Consider the following 22,059-nt stretch of genomic DNA (forward strand, 5'->3'; position numbering starts at 1 on the left):
GGTCACTTTCAAATTATTAAGGAATAACGAATCTGGTATGTTTTGTCCAATTTTTGGGAAGTAATATTTATCGGAAAAAACAAACAAAACATGGGGTTGAGTAAAACAAAACATGCCAGATACGTCATTTATCTAATGTGTTTGTGTATCTTAATTGTATCTTAAGTGTATCTCAATTCGAAAAAAACGCCTTCTAAAGCGGTATTTGGGCTGGCATCTCTATCTCACACAATAGGTTTGTTTTGCAGCCAACATTACGCGGCCGTATCCCACTGACAGTTCTGTATCCTACTGAGTCTCAGCTAATGAGAGGCTCAAGGTGGGTGATTTTTATACATGAAATGTGTTTTTTAAATCTCCGTGTTGGTAATGGCGGCCAAGTGAGTTCTAATGAGTGCCTTTTTGACATTCAGCTTCAAGAGATAGAAAATATTTACTTATTTCGGTCAAAGCAGTCAAATATTTAGTCACTCATAAGTTTCCGTAAAACAAACATAAATGACAAACAGCCTCTGTGTCATCTGTGCTTACAATCAGGGCTGTCAGATGATTTTTTCGTAAATCTGTATTGGCATGTGTAAAAAATCTGTATTGTCTGTATTTGGGGGAAAATAGATTTTTTAAATAAATTATGTAAAATAGCGATTCTGGTGATTGTACTTAGATAACATTTTCATAGAGTTCTTTAAAACCAAGTATACAAAATAGAATATCCCAGAAATCCATTGGAATCTTTTAAAGGGGCTCCTTGCAATCATGTAGAAGCATCAAATCACTTACATTTTCTCGGTTGTTATAATTCATATTAAAAGCTAAATCTTTTCCGAAACTCATGTCGTCTTTTGAATTCCACATCTCAATTATCATTCGACCTCAGCAAAAATTTTATCATGATTCAAAGATGATTCTACAAGTAATGTTTTTTTGATATTTTTGCTAGCTCTTCAAAATTCTACCGAAATTAGGAAACAATGATTTTTGTCAATGCCTAAATAACGATTATCAAATTCGATTACGCAACATTTGCTATATTTTGCCATTTATGCGTGCCGAATCAATTGATACTCATGAGACAGGTAGGAATAAATTTCTTATGTATTCCATACACATGTACATATGTTTTGAACCTTTCTATTTACTTCAAGCAATTGCGTAAAATTATGAAAGAAGAATATATCACAATGGCAATACAATTTTCCAGTGTGACTGTGAAACATCTTAGTTTGATTAATAATTCTATAATTATTTACACGGTAATATTGGAATACTCATTTTAGGAGTACTTTTTTGTCTTATTTGAGAATATGGCCAATACGTCAAAAAATGCTTACTTTCAAACCATTGGTGAGGAGTATTTTTCACTCCTTTTAGAGTATGTAAAAGAAATTGAAAATGAGTAAAAAGTAGTATTTTAAAGAAAAGAAAATTTCATAACCAAACATTAAGCAAGAAAGTTTACTGCTTGTGACAGTGGTTGTGAAAAAATGAAAAGCTAATTAGAAATCCACTAGTAATCCACAACGCAGGAAAAACTATTTTGTTCATTGGTAAGCTTATATTATTGATTTGTTTCATGTTCTCTAACTAAATATATATATTATATATTATCTATAGGAACTATGATGATTCTAGAGCCTCTGTTCTAGAGTGTTTTGCGTGACGATCATAAGCTTGTCAGGATATGATCAACTAGTCGATTTGGTGATCTGATGGAAATGCAGGTCAAACTCGGTCTGGGCCATTGCTCTCGAAATTGCCAAAAAGGTGAGTTGAAATTTGATGAATTCGTCTAGGAATGAAATGTTAAAATGATATTTCTTTTTGCAGCTTGATGTCGGCCCCTCGCGCCTGAGTCGAATCCTTCTACCAGATCATCCAACTATCTCAAACCGAATACAAAAAGCAGTTCCGGTCGGAGATCGAGGCATCCAAGGAACGCAACGAGAAGTGAGCATAAGGAAAGAAGCACAAAAAACTAGGAGGAACATAAAGCCCGTTTGGATCCGAGAAGTTTGGATCCAGTGGAGGACCTCGAATCTCTTCCCGATGTATTGCAAGTGTTTCGAAACTCGCGATATTGGAATGCTGCAGGAAGTGATGAGTATTCTGCTCGAGGAGGAAGCTATCACTTGACACGTTGTGTAGATTCCGGTATGTGCGTTCCGGTTGACGATAGGAGTATGTTAGACACAGTCGTACTACAATTGTTTCATATGAATCATTTTTTATCGAATAAATATGCATTAATACCCTCGCTTTTTTATTATTATCTGAAAATGAAGAAATCATTCAATTTTTTAAAAAAGAATAATTTATAATAAGGGGTAAAAAGTATGCATTTAACCTTTGTTATTTGGAGTAAAAAAGATGTATTTTAACTTTGAGAAAAAGAGTAAATAGTATGCTTCGTTTGACGTATAGGCAATATAGTACTCATAAATGAGTAAACGAAATATACTCCTTTTATGCGTAGTTTCACTTTTCCAGGATTATGCGTACTTTATAGTCCTAGTATATTCCGATTACCGTGTATGCAACATACTGATGCTACGTTTAGACAAGGCAAGTGAATTGAGCAATCGAACGCGAACTGAACGTGTAAACACCTTAATTCAATTCATTTGAAGGAAAAGAAAGCTGAACATGTTCATCTTTTGGCAAGTCAATTGAATTCAACTGAGTTGTTCAATTCACTTGGCCTGTCAAATCGTAGCTTGATAGATACCAAGCAGTCAATTCGATATACATGGACTGATATGGTGACAGAATGTAATCAAGAAACATCTAACTAGCTTTAAAGCTCACATATCCGAAACATATAAAATAAAATATATTTAGAGCTCTAATGCTACGTTTTGACAGGGCAAGTGAATTGAACAACTCAGTTGAATTCAATTGACTTGCCAAAAGTTGAACATGTTCAACTTTCTTTTTGTTCAAGTGAATTGAATTAAGGTGTTTACACGTTCAGTTCGCGTTCGATTCAAGCGACTTGCTCAATTCACTTGCCTCGTCTAAACGTAGCATAAGCTCTAGAGGCTTTATACAAGCTAATTTTTTTCTACTCAATAGTGAGTAGTTTTGTATTGCCGTCTTTTTTTCCCACAGAAATTTTACTCACTTTTTATTAAAAGTGGAACCAATCAAAATTTGAGTGGTTCCACTTTTTTTTCAAAAAGTGAGTAAAATTTCTGCGGAAAAAAAAGAGACAGCAATAAAAAACTACTCGCCGGTGAGTAAAATAAAAATCAGCGTGTATTGTCCGCTGTCAAAACCAGTAGGGACCAAAATAATTATTTCTCTGCATGGCTTTCACCTACCATTTAAAGATGGGATTTGTCGAATTGTCGTTAAACGGAAATTTCTCAGATTGATGAACCTACTTGGCTTGGATCATTTTTATTGTTAAAAGACTCAAACATAAGACACGTTTGCGTTGCGTTTGACACATTTCCCTTGGGGAAATTGTCAAACGTAATGCAAAAGTATCCTATGTGCCCTCCCTACCCCTTATTGCGTTACGTAATATTTGAACGGACCCTAATTTTTTTCCATCAAGCAATCTATGTGGTCGAAGTCATCCCTTTCCGAAATACTGTTTTGTTGTCGGGCTGTCAAAAAAAAAAGAAACCACCAAAAAAATTGTTTACATCGGAGCGTTCTATCTACTCGTATCAATGGTTCATCTACAATCAAAATTCTTTCATCTAGTTTTCAGTATTCAATAGAAAGCATATTATTAATAACATGTTGAGTGACTGGAGAAGTTGGTGCCGCTTGTGCGCTAATGAGTGTGCCAATTTCAAGCTGGAATTGTTGGACGAGTTGAATGAAATTACAATGAGGCATTTTAAGTTTTCGGTGAGTTCTATTGCATTATCGATATTTTAAACGTCTTTCCAGCAAATAGTTTCAAATTTCAGTTACAAGAACTCAATGATGTGTGCAATTGTATCTGCGAGGAATGTTACAACTTTATAAATAAACTGGATGTATTCAAAGAGCGCTGCCTGAAAACAAGCAAGCTTCTGGTGGAGCTCTGTGCAACATGCATCGATGATGAAGAATTATTGGAAAGTGATATCCAAGATCTACGGTTTCGGTATTTAAGTGATTCTATTCTGACGGATGTTGACGTTGAGCATGAGGAAAAGCCACTTTTACATGACACGGCTCATTTTATACAGGAAGAACCAAGTACCAACTCCGAACAAGCAGATAATAAAAATGACTTATTGGGGCAGAACTTGGTTCAACTGAAAATTGAAAAAATCCCAATCAAACAAAAAAGTACGTTACTTTGATATAAATGTAATGTAATTCTAACGAATATACTATTCTAGGAAGTGCGTCAAGGGAAACGACGATATTGTCTAATGGAGAAACGGAAAATGATAGAAGAGACATGCTAGAGCATATTGTTGAAGACGATCGACTCCTCACGGATCTGTCGGTTGTAACACTCACCAAGTTAAGTAGCGATGTCCCACTGATCGATGATGTTTCGGATAACGACGGTGGTCTTGATGATCACCAGGATGATGATTATGCGCTGGACGAGTTGGAATATGATAGTCAAACGGAAGCAGACGTCGTTCACGCGTCGAAAAAGATTCCCAAACGGAAAATCTCAACCAATAACATTAAGGCAAAGCCAATCCCGAAAACTAAATGTGAACTCTGTGATAAATCGTTTCGTACTCGATCGTTGTACGTGATGCATTTGCAAAACAAGCATCCAAGTTCGGACGAACTGATGTTTACGTGCACTTTATGTCCAAAGCGATTTCCATCGGAAAGAAAAGCAAAACTGCATGCGTTGGTTCATCTTCCGAGTGATCAAAAGTTGGTGCACCCTTGCAAATACTGTGACAAAAAGTAAGTTCAAAATAAAGGAAATCCTTATAGCCAAAAGCTTAACTTGTTGATTTTCAGGTTTAGTAAATTAGTCAACGTACAAGCCCATATCAAGGCAGTGCATATAGGAGAGCGTCCGTATATTTGTGAGGAATGTGGCAAGGCTTTTGGCACTAAAGGTGCCTTGAAGGAACATCAAATTACTCATAGTGATGAGAAACCGTACCAGTGTGCTCATTGTCCGAAAAAGTTTAAGAATTTGCCCCGGCTCAAGGTAGGTTTTTCGTTTGAAGTATTGTGGCGTGATCACTGATTTAACTATTTTTCAGACGCATGAAGACATCCATAATGCTACATTGTACGTTTGTCCCCATTGTGGATTGCAGCTGAACACGAAGCGGACGCTGAAAATGCACATGGTGGTGCATTCGGATCAGAAAAAGTTCAAGTGTCAGTACTGTGGCAATGAGTACAAACGATCAAAAGCACTGAAGAACCATCTGATTTTGCACACCGGTTTGAGACCCTATCAGTGTCCGTTTTGTGAAAAAACATTTGCCAACGGGTCGAATTGCAGAAGCCATAAGAAGAAGGCACACCCTAAGGAATTGGCATTGCTGGAAGCTTCCGGAGGACAATCAAGAGCAACGAATATTCCCAAATTGGACCAACTGCAGCCCAAGTAAGTAACGAAGACTATCGGAGCATATGTTTGTTTCCCAACAGAATACAATAAAAGTTACAACAATAAAATATTATAAAATGTCAAAAGTTAATCTTATTAGAAATGTTTAAGATAGTTGTTTCAGAAAAAAAATATAATAGATATAATAGTGGATATGGAAGCCGTATTGGCTACTAATACTTTAAGAGGAAAATTTCAGCATTACGAATACTTTTGTTTATTTGGAGAAACCAATGGTTTCATTACGAAATGCAAAAAAATGACACATTTCAAACATCTTTTCCCCTATGTAACACTTTTTGTATGAAACATCTAAGATTTGGGTATGGATTGTCAAATTTCAGGAACGCTACGAAAATTAATTTGAGCTTTTAGTGGAATGTCTTCATTTGCTATAACGCGAGTTCGTACTATACCATTTAATTCCACTACTTGATTGTACCTTTGACACCCAAGTAACACGGTTTGTTGTATGAGTGTAAAAAATACATCTTTCGAACATATACCCCCAACCAGCGGATGGCAGATTTTAAGCATAAGAACCTTACAGAAACTGTATAATAATTGGACATATACAATTTCGGAAGATTTTAATACAATTGTTGTATTGAAATAATACAGATTTGTATTATTTTAATACAATATTTGTATAAAAAGCTTACAGTATTGTATATGTCCAGATCTTATACAATAATTGTCAGATTTGTTTTTTGGGTGTAGTATGTTACGTTTTGGTATGAAAAACTGCTTTGATTACTTTCACACGACCCAAACAGCGCAAAAATTATCGATATTTTCAACATCTTTCAGTTGCAACCTTGTTTTTGATTGCACATTCACAAGACTAAACTTAAGTACTAAGGATGTTTTCAGTAACCGACTTTCAACATGGTTCTGTCAAATTGAATACCAAAACAAAAATGCTGACCAACACGTTCAACGAAATAAATTTTATTCAAAAAACGAATGAAAACAAGCATGCATGAAATGATGAACACCATTTTAATAATATTAATAAACATATACAAACTGAATAAATAAATCAAATTTGTTTCGAAGTCTCGGTCGAAACATTATATGCAGCTCATGTTTCATTGGCTAACTTTTCATTTTACTTCTCCTAAATTCATGCGCCATTGATTGAAGAAAAATATAACTATACAAAGCTTAATTTTGAAATTGATACAGTCACTCTTAAAATTGAGCGTACAGTATGGATTAGTTGACTACATTCGAAAATTTCAAAGGAAATTAAATGGTTGGCTCGGTTGTTTTTAATGCATATCAATATTCATCCCTTCCTTCAATGTATGCGTACATAAAATTGTTGAAATTTTGTCTCTAAAGTTCATTAATTTGAAAATAATCTCAAAATACGCCTATTAGATGTGACAAAATTGAGCGCACAGAGTACTTTTTTCGATAAAATTTCTTATTATAAACACGATTAATGTAGTAGTAGTCATTGTAGTAAGAAATTTGATGTTAGCGTTTAAGGATAAATGTAGAGTTCCGGAATACGTTGTTTTAAGTAAATAAAGTGTTGTTATTTGTGACCGCGAGTGTGATGTGAACTTTACTGAAAAGAAGGAATTGTGCCCATAGCCAGCTAATGAAGGGGGAAATAATTGTAGCTAGAAGGATTCCGTTTCCGAACGAGTGTTAAGGAACCACCCCACTGGACATCTTAGGAGGTATTAGCCTGGTTCCAAGACAATCATGAAAAAAACAATTTTAAAATACATGAATCGTGTTTATAATAAGAAATTTTATAGAAAAAAAATCGCTGTACGCTCAATTTTGTCACATCTAATAGGCGTATTTTGAGATTATTTTCTAATAAATGAACTTTAGAGAAAAAACTCAAAGGTGCAGCCCAATCAGGTTGTACGCAAAGGTGACGTAGGACTACGTAGCTATTCGAAATTGATGGTATTTGTCATAATATTTTTTGTCGATTTATTAGCATTGAGCAAACTGTTCGGAGGCCAACTGAATCAAGAAGTCGAATAGTTGTTCCCAGTTGGATGGACTTTGATTCTCTAACCGTGGAATTAACATGACTCATCAGCTGCTGAAGCCACTAGACTGGCTTTCAGTCGGGGACATCACAATCCTTACTTTGCCACGTACGCTTACATCGCGGGCGAAAACCAAAAGTTGCAAATAAATATATTTGCGTTTGGTTTCACGCCACTTCTGATTCTGCTGATTTCTTCTTTATTTCGGCCATTTTTGAGGATGGTGTCCTCCAAAACGGTCTTTATACAAAAGAAGGTTGATCCGACAATCCGATATGAACTTTATTCAAAGTGCAAAACTCAATCGTAACTAGCTAATTTGATAGCGCCGCGGAGGGAGATGATGCAGTTGATTTGAACGGATGGAATCATTAACAGCAACCAAGCTACCACGTTAAACCCGATGCCGCCGAAACAATCCATTTTCGCAATTAACTTTTTCTTTCTATAAAATGCTGGTCCTGAGAAGAACCAATTTTTTTCCCCAATGCGTCTTTCCAATAACTAACTGCATCCAAACGCTTGTTAGCACCTTGCGTTGAAATTGTTCGACCGCCACTTGATGATTTTTCGCTAAACCTTTTTTAAGCATTGCCACTTCTACCCACGCCTTCGTGCTGCTGTGACCGCTCCGCTGCTCTTTCCGCGGAATCCCGATCAAAATAGCTCGCGCGCGCCGGAAGCCAGCTTTCTTGTATTTAATAAATTAAGCCCGTTAGCCCCGCCCCTTTGTAATCTGTATGGGTGTAAATAGAATGTGCACTCATTACGATTAATGAAGGGCGGGGCTTATGGAATTTCTTCATTAAATATGAGAAAGCTGTTTTACGGCGCGCGCGAGCCATTTCGATCGGGATTCTACAGACAACGGACCGTGCGGAGAATGACGAATTCTAAGAATCATATGAAATTTTCTCGCAAGATTCTGAATTTGGTTCTGATATGTTGGTTATCTAAGATGCGTATTGTTGCAAGGAATAACAAGAAATTTGACTCAAGATGAAGTTTCTTCATATTACCAAACATATTCTCTTGGCATCTGTCTGTCCGAGCGACGTTCACCGATGGGTGGTTGCTGTAGAAAGTTTCCACTGAGGTGGCGTCTTCATTAATTTTATGGAATCAATAGCAACAACCAAGCTACCACGCCAAACCCATTGCCACCGAAACAGTCCATTTTCGCAATTAACTCTTTCTTTTCGTAAAATGTTGACCCTGAGAAGAACCAATTTTCTTTTCCCAATTCCCATTCCAATAACTAACTGCATCCAATCGCTTGTCGACACCTTGCGTTGCAACTGTCCGACCGCCACTTGATGATTTTTCACTAAGCCTCCAAAGGTTGAAATAAATTTGCAGCATTGCCACACTGCCACCCACTTCGTGCTGCTGCGTCCGCTCCACGCCGAACAGCAGCTTTCTTGTATTTAATAAATTAAGCCCGTAAGCTCCGCCCCTTTGTGAGCTGATATGGGTGTAAATATAATGTGCATTCATAACGATTAATGAAGGGCGGGGCTTATGGAATTTCTTCATTAGATATAAGAAAGCTGTTTTTCGGCGCGCGCGAGCCATTTCGATCGGGATTCCACAGACAACGGACCGTTCGGAGAATGACAAATTCTAAGAATCCTATGAAATTTTCTCGATTCTGAATTTGGTTATGAGATGTTGTTTATCTTAGATGCGTATTGTTGCGAGGAATAACAGCAGAAATTTGACTCAAGACGAAGTTTCTCCATATTACCAAACATTATCTCTTGGCATCTGTCTGTCCGAGCGACGTTCACCGATGGGTGGTTGCTGTAGAAAGTTTCCACTGAGGTGGCGTCTTCATTGATTTTATACAAAAGAAGGTTGATCCAACTATCCGAAATAAACTTTCTTCAAAGTGCAAAACTCAATCGTAAATAGCGAATTTGATAGCGCGTCGGAGGGAGATGATGTAGTGAATTTTAATGGATGGAATCACTAACAGCAATCAAACTACCACGCCAAACCCGATGCCACCGAAAGAGTCCATTTTCGCAATTAACTCTTCCTTTTCATAAAATGTTGGTCCTGAAAAGAACCAATTTTCTTTTTCCAATGTTCCAACTAGCTGACCCCACAATTTGTAATAAATTTTCAGCATCGGCACTGGCTGTGCGGGTTCGCCACAGTGCTATTTTAATGGTCAACCTTTTCTTCATATGAAATTCTGGTTCGTTGCGGTTGAATGATCTGCAGCAACACATCGAGCACCACCACCAATGCGATGGATTTTCTTTGAAAATGTTATTAGTGCCTCCGTGATGCTGTGTCCGCTCCGCTGCGATCGCTTTGATGCGTCTGCTCTGCGTAAAATCTTGTTCAAACTGAAGATTAGATCCAAACCCGCAAGTGATTGATTTTTGATGTCTGTGCTAGTGATGCATGTACGTGATTGGTTAGTTTACCTATTTCTAAACTTTTTATCAATTATCGATAATAAATACTTAAAAAATAATATTTTCATATAAATACAAAGAAGCGTTGACTCATCCTTGATCGAATGGTCCAAAAAAATTGAAAATCCATCGAGAAACGGCTGAGATATTAAAGTTTAAAGTCTATCATATTTTCGTGACGGTCCCCGATTTTCGCAATCGTAAAGTGTACCCCAATATAGAAAACACAGACATAGTCCTACGTCAAAATGATTACTGCGTTAATAAGTCAGTATGACGGATGCCATTACCAGCACTATGATTGAATGATTATTGATATTACTTTGGTAAAGATATTTTTTTGATAAAAATAATCATGAAATGAAATTATCAATACTTATTTCTCAGTATATGATCATTACATTCAAGATGAAATAATAATAAATTTTATTTTTTTGAAAAATCTACCAGTATGGCCAAAACTGGTGCTATGGCTACGACTGGTACACCTTCCCTATGTGAAATTAATAAAATCGCGAATTAAGAATTTTTAATGCCCAAACCGTGTTTAGATAGATTTTAGAAAGCAAAATAAAGATTTATTTGGCAAATTATGTTTGTCAAAGTTCGGACCGAAGTTGCTTCATGAAGTTGAATATTTTAAGCTCTGAAATGGATACCCAGTAGATCACAGTTCAAACAAAACCTGTAAATTTCCATTCAAGTGGTCCGTGTTTAACAACATAAAGTTATACTACCCTTCTACGCATAATTGTCCCATGTTAGTTTTTGTGGATTTTGACTTATTACCATATTACACATATTTGGAGCATGCAAATAAACGTAACATTCAATCGATCTCACTTTTCTTTTAAATCGAAATAAATTTAAACGGTGGTTGCTTGTAAAATTCAATCAAGTTTTATTGAATATCGAATGTTAATTCGTTTGATGGGATAAGCTACAATTTTACACGTCGTTGAATTTTCAAAATTATTTGCTGTGCAGTACTTAATTTGATCATTATGGCCGATTTTGTTATTTTCGAACGCTCATTGGAGCAGTACCTTCCGTACTTAGCCTGTTCCTGTAGTTAGTGGAGGCAATAAAAAAAAAACATTTTCATCGACACAATCATTTCAACCACGTGGACAGTTTACTTCCATAGACAAAGCATGAAGAGACATAATGTCATCGCAGTAGTCATTTACGAAATCATGCACTGAGCGGGACTAAGATGCGTAGAAACCGCCAAACAAGTGCTGTTTTTCTCGGCATAACTGTCCCGCCAAACTATTTTCATGATCATGGTCGCAAATTTTATTCGTGGGCGAAAACTTAGAATGATTTCAATAAAATTGAGTTTACAGAATGGTCCTGTGATGTAATATTCTCAAATTTCCTAACGGGTGGACGTCAGCCATTCAAATTAATGTTCAATTTCAAATGCCATTTTCTCAATTCTCGCTTAATTTTTCAAAAGGACCTAAGTAACATTTTTTTATGAATTAATTTGAATAGCGCAATCAACAGAACAACATAACAGCTTTTGATTGCGGTACTCAATTTAATTAAAAAAAAGATTATTTGGGTCCTTTTGAAAAGTTAATCGAGAATTGTCTTTTTTTGAATTTGGTACAAGCATGCGTAGAACGGCAGTATAGGTTGATTACAATTTCAATGTGCTATAATTCTATGATTCATACTTTTAATGGAAAATAAAAAAAAGTTCCAACAAGGGGTATCAAACTGCGGTCTGCAGAGTGAATGCTTATCTCGTCAACCAGTCGAGTACTTGCACTTCTTGAAAATGGGTCAATCCAGGTATAGCTGGTTGAGCCTTCTGATGATTCAATTATTCTACATCAGACTAAACGATATCTTAAATTTACACGACACGGAATCTCTTTCGAGGCGGAACTGTTGGAGATTAGTTAGCTGTTAGAGATTAAGTTAGCTGAAAGCATTACAGATTTCTCGTTGGAATAGGAAAATAACATAAAGTTACAGCGATGAAATGCAGGTTCATAAAGGCTGCTTTGTTTTCATATACGAAGATATCCATTCAGGCTTACTGCTCATGATCGCATATTTGTAACATTAACCAAAATGTTAATTTTGAAAATCGTTTGTCAATCCTCCCCACAAACTCAATCATTTCCAGCTTACCACAGATAAGCAAGATAGTATAGCCTTTTTTACTGCTGTGGGGTTAGATGCAGTAAATTGAGCTTTCTGAACGATTCACAGACTTTTTACAAAATGCGAGTGTTACAAATATGCGATCATGGGCAGTTTATGCTTATATGAATAAAATAGGTGCCGGCTGCGGTTTGCATGGTTCACGAAAGTGTCCTAAAAGAAACACAACATCGGGGATTTCACAGGAAGCATGCTTTTAGCTTTAACCATCACCTGGGAGCCATCACTATCCTGTATGCATTCCCCAGGCCTGGTAGCGGGTCACTTTTTTAGTCCCAACAACTAAAAAGTCCCTTTTTCGAGATCAACTCACGAAAGTCACTTTTTCTTGTGATAAGTTACTATTTTCATCTAGGGGCCATCCAGAAACCACGTGGTCATATTTTTACAGATTTTCAACCCCCCCTCCCCCCATGTGGTCTATCGTGGTCATTTGGCAGACCCCCCCTCCCCCCTTCGACCACGTGGTTTTTTTTCCAGTACAAAAATTTAAAAAAAAATCTTAATTTACTAAAACATATGGTTAATCCGATCAATTTTAAAGATGAACAATTTCAACTGATTCAAAATCAAACTAAACCCAGCATGGAAATTATAAATTTTCATGAATTCAAACATTTTGATGATGTTATCATGTTGTAATGTGTATCAGGTATTAGGATATCTAGAACTCGCAATGTAATTTGTAATGGTTTAGAAATTTTCCAAAATATCCCCATATTAAAAAAAATTCGATTTCTTTATTGGTAATTTTCTTAAACCTAATTATGAAGTTCATCACTGAATATCCCTATAGATTCCTAAGAGTATTTGAGACCTTCCGTAGCTCTGGAGGTACTAGAAATTCTTAAGATATATTAACCTCAGCGAAGAATCTGAACTGAACTCTTACAACAAAAAGTTTATCAGAGAATCACAAAGTTATTATGAATCTTGGAGATACAAATAAAACCTCCTACTGTTGTTTCTTTTAAGTAGCATTCCTGTAGAAATTCCAGTATTGTTTTCAGAATCATCAAATTAGTTTACCTTCCAATATTATAAGGTTTTTCTGAGGGTATACAAGTTTTATTCAGAATCTCAAAACTCTCTTCATTATGCTAAGATTCTATGATTCTAATCAGAACCGTAACACAATGTCCTTTATATTCCTTTGCCTGAATCATACAGTTTTGGCTTAAAATGCAAGTTTTCATTTTAAATCTACAGTCTTTAATATCTTTGGGTTCCTTTTGGTATTCTAGAATTTATTGTTATATTTTGGTATTTAACCCTTTCAGGAAGATTTTTTTACATGGATTTAACGTACATATTTAGGGTTTTCCACTTGATCTTGCCAAAACTAGTATAAAAAGAACTGAAAAGTCGTACTTTTTTCGGGTGTCATAGGCCAAACTGCTCTGAAATTACTGTGTCCGTGTCCGTGCATCGCTAAGCATCCAAGCAGGTCCATTGAGCCGATGCGATTTCATTTATTACTCAGCCTAAAAACATTTTAAAATTTTCCATAAAAATTAGGAAATTTCCAATATAGAAATCATGGTATGAGCAATAAATTTTCTACAAATAATGCAAAATTTTCATAAACAATTTTTCACATAACAAAAATAAATTAACACTTTTAAAACCAAAAATTGCAAACATAAAAGTAGAATTTTCCATAAAGAAATCAAAATGTTCCACAAAAAAAATACAAATATTCCATAAATAAATCAATATTAGAAATAAAAATTTTCCACAAAATAAATATTTTTTTATTAAATTTGTTAAATTTCATTAAATAATTAAAACCTTTCCACGACGAAATCAATAAAGAGCATTGAAAACAAAAGGAAATTTTCCATTAAAGAATATAAAAAAGCAATAAAATTGAGCATTTTTCCATAGATTACCCCTTCTTTAAAAGCGTTTGAAGTTCATGGAAAATTTTATCAATTTGATTGCTTTTTAGTATTTTTTAATGGAAATTTTCTTATTTTTTATTGCTTTTTATTAATGTGAAAGAAACCCAGCATTGCTCAAGTGTTGCAATTGTCACAATGAACTATTTGCAGCACCGCACTCTAGATCAATTTTCGTGCGTTTGTTTTGTTTTCCTCAACAGCTGACCCAAAATTGTATTTTAATTACTTTTTACATTTCCCCGTTAAATTCATCAACGTTTTGCATATACAAACCTTGCGGATCCCAAAACGAATCGATTAGGGGAAAATTCTGCAAATCGGTCAACCCGTTCGCGAGTTAAATCGTAAGGAAGGAAATCTCAACTCATTTGTGGAGAGATTTTGTGGAAAAAAATAATTTTGTCGTAAAAAATATTTATTTTGTGGAATTTTTTGTAATTGTTTATTGCTAATATTGTTTTTTTTTCATGAAAATTTTGTAATTTTTTCATAGAACATTTTGATTTCTTTAGGGAAAATTTTTATTTCATAATTGCAATTTTTGCTGTCAATTTATTATTGTTTTCTTGAAATTTTTCAACTATTTATGGAATTTTATATTTATTTAATACTCATACCCTGATTTCATATTGGCAATTTCCTATTTTATTATGGAAAATTTTTATATTTTTCTTTATTATAGAGATTTTCAGTCCAGAGCTGGCTCATCTCTCAAAATTTCTAATTCTTCATTGAAATTTTATTTTGATATCCTCTCGTAGAAGCCAATGATTTCATACTAAAAATATTTTATCGGTCACTCTGATGGTTCTTTCGAATAAATTTCCAATTAACCAATTTATGAATGATGTATGATATAATATTCCAGTACGTCCATTGGGCTGATATGACTTCAATTATTATTTATACAAGCTACTACAGACATTTTAGGTTATTTAAAACGTCCTGCAAGTCGTAATGTTTGAACTACTTAATCATTCAAGTCCGTGAACCCAGTGCCCTACAAAAAAGTTGGCGAACAAACCTCATTATCATTGTGCAACTTGATGTTGACTCAAGATAATTTTGGGTACCTTGTCTCTTGGATCTCATGTTAATGGAAATTAGGATCATATGCTTATTTCATCGGATTGGGTATATACCGATGATGAGGACATTGCAAATGTCTTGATTGATCTGGTAGATATCGTGGGCTGAACTTGAGAACGTTTTGGAGTACCTTGAGCATCTCGTATTCCTGAATATTAATCACTGGCTTAACGTTCAGGATGACCCATCTTATCTCAGTGCTCAGAATGATTCAAACATTTCAACTTCATTTGCATGCTCTTAGAATCGAAATCTTCCCAAGGTTTCAGATATCTGAGTTTTCAGAGTCAGTCAAATTTGAGCTCCCAGATTTTTTCTGTAAAGCCAATATCTAGATGAACAATTTTGCTGCAAGAAAATGGTGGCCTAGCTCTCTTTTGGGATGTTATAGACAATCTACAACGCCGGGCATATATGACCCATCCGTCCTGAAAGGGTTGAGAATTGAGATTTGTTTTTGAATTCAATTTCAATCGTTATTATAACACTATTTTTTAACCTAGATTGTTTTAGGAATTGGAGTGTTTTTTTCTGGAACACTGCCACTTTTTTCTTATCGTAGAATCTCCTTAGTTCTAAGACCCTTTTATGAATTTATAAAGCATTTTATTTAGAATTTCATGTTGATTTTTCAAATGCAAGCTGTCATAACCTTTTTCATACGCACTACTAGAATTTTGTGCATTTAGAACATTAAGGTGCATTATTAAATATTTCGATCAGTCATCCCAATTGTTCAATATCATAAATAACTATGCTTCTTAAGCCCAAATTATTGCCCACATTTATTGCTTGGATTAATTTTAAATTCCAATATCTTCTGAATTTTCAAGAATAATTATTCTGGAGTTGCAAGGGAAACCCTTCGGAATATTGACAAGAAACTCTTCGGAGTCTCCACGGAAAAATCTTTAGAATTTCAACGACATTTTTTCCGAAATTCTGTGGAAGAGTTCCGAAAAATGTCGATAGAAATTTTGAAGAACTAGAAGAATCCGTAGAAGGATCCGAAATGCATATTTACGATGAAAATTCCAATAAACATCAAATTCCGGAGAATTTTCAGTATAAATTAGAAACAAATTCCAGCTTACTTTTTTTTACAGAATCTCTAATTTTTTTTTTTAAATCCTGGGCAACTTTAATGAATCTTCAAAGGAAAATCTTCTAAATTTCCAATGATTTTTTTTTCATTTTCCAGAAGAAATTCTTAGAAATTTTCAGTAGTTATTTTTTAATTTCCAAAAGAAATTATTCGTAATATGCCAAATATTTCCGATGGAAATTCCTAAAATTTTCCAGTAGAAAATCGGAAAAACTTCATCTGAAATGTTTTTACTTTTCAAATTTCAAAATTCCAAATTTGAAAAATATAATCCAAAAACAAAAAAATCAACGGAAATATCAAAATGATTCATGTGGCATTGGCTGTTTAATATCTCTTGGAAATTCAGAAGAATTTTTCTTGAAAAATGTAGAAGTCTTCTTCTTCTTCTATGGCTCCACATTCCAACTGGAAGTTGGTCTACTTTTCAACTTAGTATATTCTATTAGCATTTCCTCAGTTATAAATTGAATGCTTTAATATGCCAGCCATTGCACGATTATATATCTTGTGTAGCAAGTACATACGATGGATACATTATACCTAGGGTGTCGAGAATGTTTCCCACCCGAAAACACCCGGATTGGCAATCCTACGCCTTTGCTCGCAAGGCTATTTGGAGACTGAACATTTTGAAGTGCACTCCTTAAAACTTCTTTTCAAATGAAGAAGAATTTCTGGTGAAGATTCGGAAGAACTTGTCACATCGGCATTGAACTTGATATGCATCGGCGTTACGACTGACGCTGCGTTACCAGTTTTTCTCGATGTACACCTACGTCTTTTCAACGCTGAGTTGAAAAGACGCTACGTGGGCATCGGCCCTAAGATGCACTTTGCGTTTATTGATTAAATCATTAAATTTTAATGATTTGTATTTTTTACACCGCTATTGTTATTCACCAAAAGTTTTTCGTGTGAAAAAACCACGTGGTTCGAGAGCAACACCCCCCCTCGCCCCATGTGGCTTATCGTGGTCATATTCCAAACCCCCCCCCCTCCCCCCATATATGACCACGTGGTTTCTGGACGGCACCCTACTTACTTTGATCGAAATCCAGGGTTTTGTTATAGGGGTATCGTCGTAAAATTGAAAACAAAAATGGAAAAAAATGAAGCTTGTATTCCCGTTGAATGATATTTGGCTAACAGACATATTAATAACAGATTTAAGGAAAAAGACTAGGTACTTTGAATCATTTTTTGATATTTGCTTTTTTTGACCGCAGTTTCTTCTGGAGCCCGTAGTAGGCCAGACTTTCACAGATGCGTCACACAGGCGCGTCGCCTTCGTATTTCATGACTAACATTATTATCAGCCGTTAGCAAGGATGCAAGGTAGACAGATCCATCGACTACCTCGAAAATATCCTCGTCTATCGTAACACTGCTTCTCAAGCGGTCGTGCTTGGTTCCACACACTAGTTCAATGTTGAACAACATGCACGAAAGTCCATCACCTTGTCTTATTCCGCGGCGCGTTTCGAATGAACTGGATTGCCCCTCTGAAATCTTCACACAGTTTTGCACGCCATCCATTGTTGCTTCGATCAGTCGGGTAAGCTTCCTAGGGAAGCTGTTCGTTTATAATTTTCCTTAGCTCTACGCGGTCAATACTGTCGTATGCCGCTTTGAACTCGACAAACAGATGGTGCGTTGGGACCTGGTATTCATGTCATTTGCCGTACAGTAAAGATCTGGCCCTCATCAGCCGTGCGGTAAGATGCACGGCTACAAAGCAAGACATTGCTGAGGGTGGGTGGGTTCGATTTCCGGTCCGGTCTAGGAAATTTGCGGGTTGGAAATTTTCTCGACTTCCCTGATGGGTATAAAAGTATCATCAAGTGAGCCTCATGATATACGAATGCAGAAATGGTAACTTGGCTTAGAAACCTCGCAGTTAATAACTGTGGAAGTGCTTAATGAACACTAAGCTGCGAGACGGTTCTGTCCCAGCGAGGGATGTAATGCCAACGAAGAAGAAGAAGAAGAAGAAGAAAGATCGGGTCCGTTTTCTGATCGGACGTCGTTGAGCAGGCTGAAAGCAACTTCGTCAACGTGGTCAACGTTCGTTGGAAATCGAGTGTCAAAAATCCAGCACAAATCCTGTGAGAACCCGACTGACGTTATTTCGATAGGATTTTTGGCAGCAGACTTAATGGAATGTGAAAGGTGGATGTATCTGCATGTCTTCGATGTGATAAGGAGGGGTGGCCAATTCCAGTAGATGGCGGTATCGACGTAACGTAAGCAAGAAAGTCACACACAACCGTCAACCTTCACTAAAGATCACGTGAACCAGTTCTCCATTTATCAAAACTTACTTCACAAAAATCGCATACCTACTGGCAGTGCTATTTTTTTATTTTAAGGCTACTGAGGAACGAACGAGTTGTTTCTTCGCCATTAACTACAGCTACAGGGCGAAGAGATATCATTGGTACGATTAATACACCCAACCGGTGATTGTTAGATTTTTTAACAATTCTGTATAAGAACTTACTAAACTTCTTATAAAATGATTGTATAAGACCTTACAATTTTGCGATCTTTTCTTACAATATTTGTTAGCGAGTTTGCATTTTTTGTAAAAGAATCAAAAAATTTCGTATATGTCTGCCCAGTTCTTATATAGGTTTTTGTGGGTTCACATACAGGATTGTTGAAAATTTAACAGTCGCCGATTGAGTGTACAGAAGAATTAATTTTCAGCAGAGCTGAAGGCATTTGAGGGATACCAGTTGGTTTCATCACACTCACGTATACGTTGGTTCAACCCGATGATCGATTTGGATGACTTTCTTCGTGTCGGTTGGAGAATAGGTCGCTCTGCACAATCCTACGATTCAGGTTACCAAATCCAAGAAAACAGTAACAACTTTTTTTTTAACGCTAGTCGTCTGGATTCTGGGAGGCAGAAATATTATTCGGCGCGTCGTCCATGATTGCGTCAGATGCTTCAGAGCAAAACGAAAAGTCGTGTAGCATATCGTCGGCATTGATTTCAGGGGACCAATCTACATGAAGCCTCGTCACCGTAGAGACGCCGGCTGTGCATTTGGATCTAGTCGTGGACCCAGGGAATCAATATTCGAGCACCGCCTAACAATATAGGGACACGGCAGGTATTTTCGTCTGTTCGTCATAGTCTCGAAAACCAATAAAAGAGTCGCTTTTTTGTAAAACTCATACGTACCAAATCGTAAGCTCAGGAGAAACGTTCTGCTATAGTGGAGTTCTAGCAAATGTACGTTGCTTTCGTTGGTTTTAGCCCCTATGACGATGGACGGAAATACCTGCCGTGTCCCTACCTTTTGTCGTCAACAGAGTTTGTTACTTACAAACGCACCTCGCAACAAGCCTTTGTCAGAACTCACACACAATATGACAAGAATCATTTGCCTTGCATGCTCTGATATTTCCGAGATTTTGATGCTAATTTTGTAATCTTAGTTAGAATATTTCCATAAAAGCAGAAACTATGATAGCTTTGAACCGAGATTTGCTGTAGAGATAATGCAAAATAACGGGATTATAAGTTAGCAACAAAATTGTCTTCTTTTTTGTTGCTGACAAAAAAATTATCTCCGACAAAAACAAAGCTTTGTCGTTGGTTCTCTTTTGTCGGTGGTTTCGTACGCGTATCCAAGAAAAATTCTCGCGTGAATTTTGAAAACGTCGTAAGTCCAAAAGAGAGGCTCTCTTTGTTTACTTTCTCTTTCGATTATTACAAAGCCATACTAACATTTACATTGGATTTTCCAGTACCGACCTGAAGAAAATAGCTTTGTCTAGTGTGCTGAGGTGAAAATATTGCAACAAATTTTAAACTAGCCTAGATATTAGTAAAAGAGAGCGTAATTAAAGAGAGTCTCTCATTTGGACTTACGACGTTTTCAAAAATCACGCGAGAATTGATTCCCTGGGTGGACCTAAACACCCCTAAGTTTCCGCAAGTTTTCCGCCGTTTTGTTTCTCGTCAAGGTCTATACATTGAAGTATTTTCAGATAATGGGAAAAACTTCGTCGGATCGACTAACGAGCTACGCGGGTTATTGCGCGCTGACTCGTTCCGGCAGTTGATGGCTGGAATGTGTATTTTCTAACAACGGAATTCGCTGGCTTTTCAATCCGCCGCGTGGATCCCAGGTTTGTAGGAAGCGGCAGTCAGCTCTGTCCAGTACCATGTCGTCCTAGTCCAGATAGAAGCCTGTCTCAACTCACGCCCACTAACGAAACTCTCCGACTACCCGTCGGACCTTCAGGCTCTCACTCCTGGTTCCTTGTTGGTTCATCGCTTCAATCCGTGCCAGGTTTCGACTTTGAATCAACACCAAGCAATCGGCTACACTCGTGGCTGCAAATCTAGGAACTATTCCAAGATGTTTAGAAACGTTAGCATGTGCATCTCTGCTACCCCGAAGTATGTAAATAACCGAAACAATCCGTTCAGCTGAAAGATAATCAACTAATCATCATCCGTTGATGAAAACCAGCCCAATGCGTTGGCCTATTGTCAAGGAGCTGCCTCCAAGGAACGCGAGTGGTTACTCTGCAAACCACGACCGGTTTACTTTCTCGACTCACGGTAAAAGTTTGTGTTTTGTCGGCGATCAGAGATAGAAAATTTTTGGAAAGTTAAAAGACTTATATTTTTTTCTATTTCTCGGGTACTTATTCAAAAGGACGTATGTGACATTGTAAACAAAGATTCGAACGTCAATTTGTCCAATCTGATAACACTCCCACGCAAACCAACACCACCAACAGGTAGCCGAAGGCTTCCGCTACCTGTCTGTGGTGATGGTTTGCATGGGAGTGTTATCAGATTGGACAAATTGGCGTTTGAATCTTCGTTTACAAAATCACATACGTCCTTTTGAATAAGTACCCGAGATTTAAACATGTTCTTACCGAATAAACATCTGTTAAGAGTTGATTTGCTTTATCAGTTTTAATATAGTTTTCATTACGAAGATACATTTTCTTCCAATGCCATCCAAATAACCCTCGTTCCACCCTTTTCAAACAATTTTTCCGCAGACCACATCAATCGACATCACTTCCGGGCACACAAACAGCTACACCCGCTACGGTGGTACTGGTTCAACAACCGACCGACACAAGTATTGCACCATTGGCTGCCCATTCGGCGTCTATCGCGGCAAGTCAACAACAGCAGCCGAAGCCAACAACGGCGACGATAATTGCCACCCCGTCTCCCACCCTATCGAGCCGCATGGATGCGTCGAACTCAGAAGAACTGATGCTGCACCGGGGCGTACGTTTGGTCACGGCCTACATTCGTACGCAAAACGAACCACCCCCGTTAAATATCCTTCCTACGACGGCAAACATCAAACATGATGAGGTCAACGGTGGTGCAGCATCCACTGCCAGTGTGGCGGTTGCGATTGGCGAACGACAGCACACTGTCATGGATCAGGGTCGCCGTGGTGGTGCCCAAACGTTGGTGATCCGGAAACAGGAATCGAGTGCTGCAGTGCCACCGCTCACCGAACCAGTCCAGTTGAGCGAGGCCGATATGGCTGACCTTCCATCGCTGCAGCTTATTACTACCAACAATTTGTGAGATGTTGCTGCATTTAGTAGTGGTTTATTGGAAACATGTTTATTTATTATTTGTCAAAGTTTAATTTAAAAAAATGTATAATTGTTTCAATTTTTAGAAACAAATACCAGTACCTAAAATCAATTGTCCTATGATTTTATAACTTTTATGCAATACATCGATCGCTGGAATCAAGTTCATTGTAAAATTTTATCA

At 36.8% G+C, this 22,059-nt stretch overlaps 1 protein-coding gene across 1 annotated transcript; it reads left to right on the top strand.

The window, feature by feature from the left end:
- The first annotated feature begins 3,612 nt into the window (after positions 1–3,612).
- Positions 3,613–22,038, top strand: LOC134212926 (zinc finger protein 572-like). Its single transcript, XM_062691272.1, has 6 exons — positions 3,613–3,861; positions 3,924–4,290; positions 4,344–4,878; positions 4,936–5,131; positions 5,187–5,539; positions 21,315–22,038. The coding sequence occupies exons 1-6, from the start codon at positions 3,748–3,750 to the stop codon at positions 21,862–21,864; spliced, it is 2,115 nt and encodes a 704-aa protein (XP_062547256.1). The 5' UTR covers positions 3,613–3,747; the 3' UTR covers positions 21,865–22,038.
- The last annotated feature ends 21 nt before the right edge of the window (positions 22,039–22,059 follow it).

This window comes from Armigeres subalbatus, chromosome 2 (assembly GCF_024139115.2).
Source record: "Armigeres subalbatus isolate Guangzhou_Male chromosome 2, GZ_Asu_2, whole genome shotgun sequence".
NCBI classification, from domain to species: Eukaryota; Metazoa; Arthropoda; class Insecta; order Diptera; family Culicidae; genus Armigeres; species Armigeres subalbatus.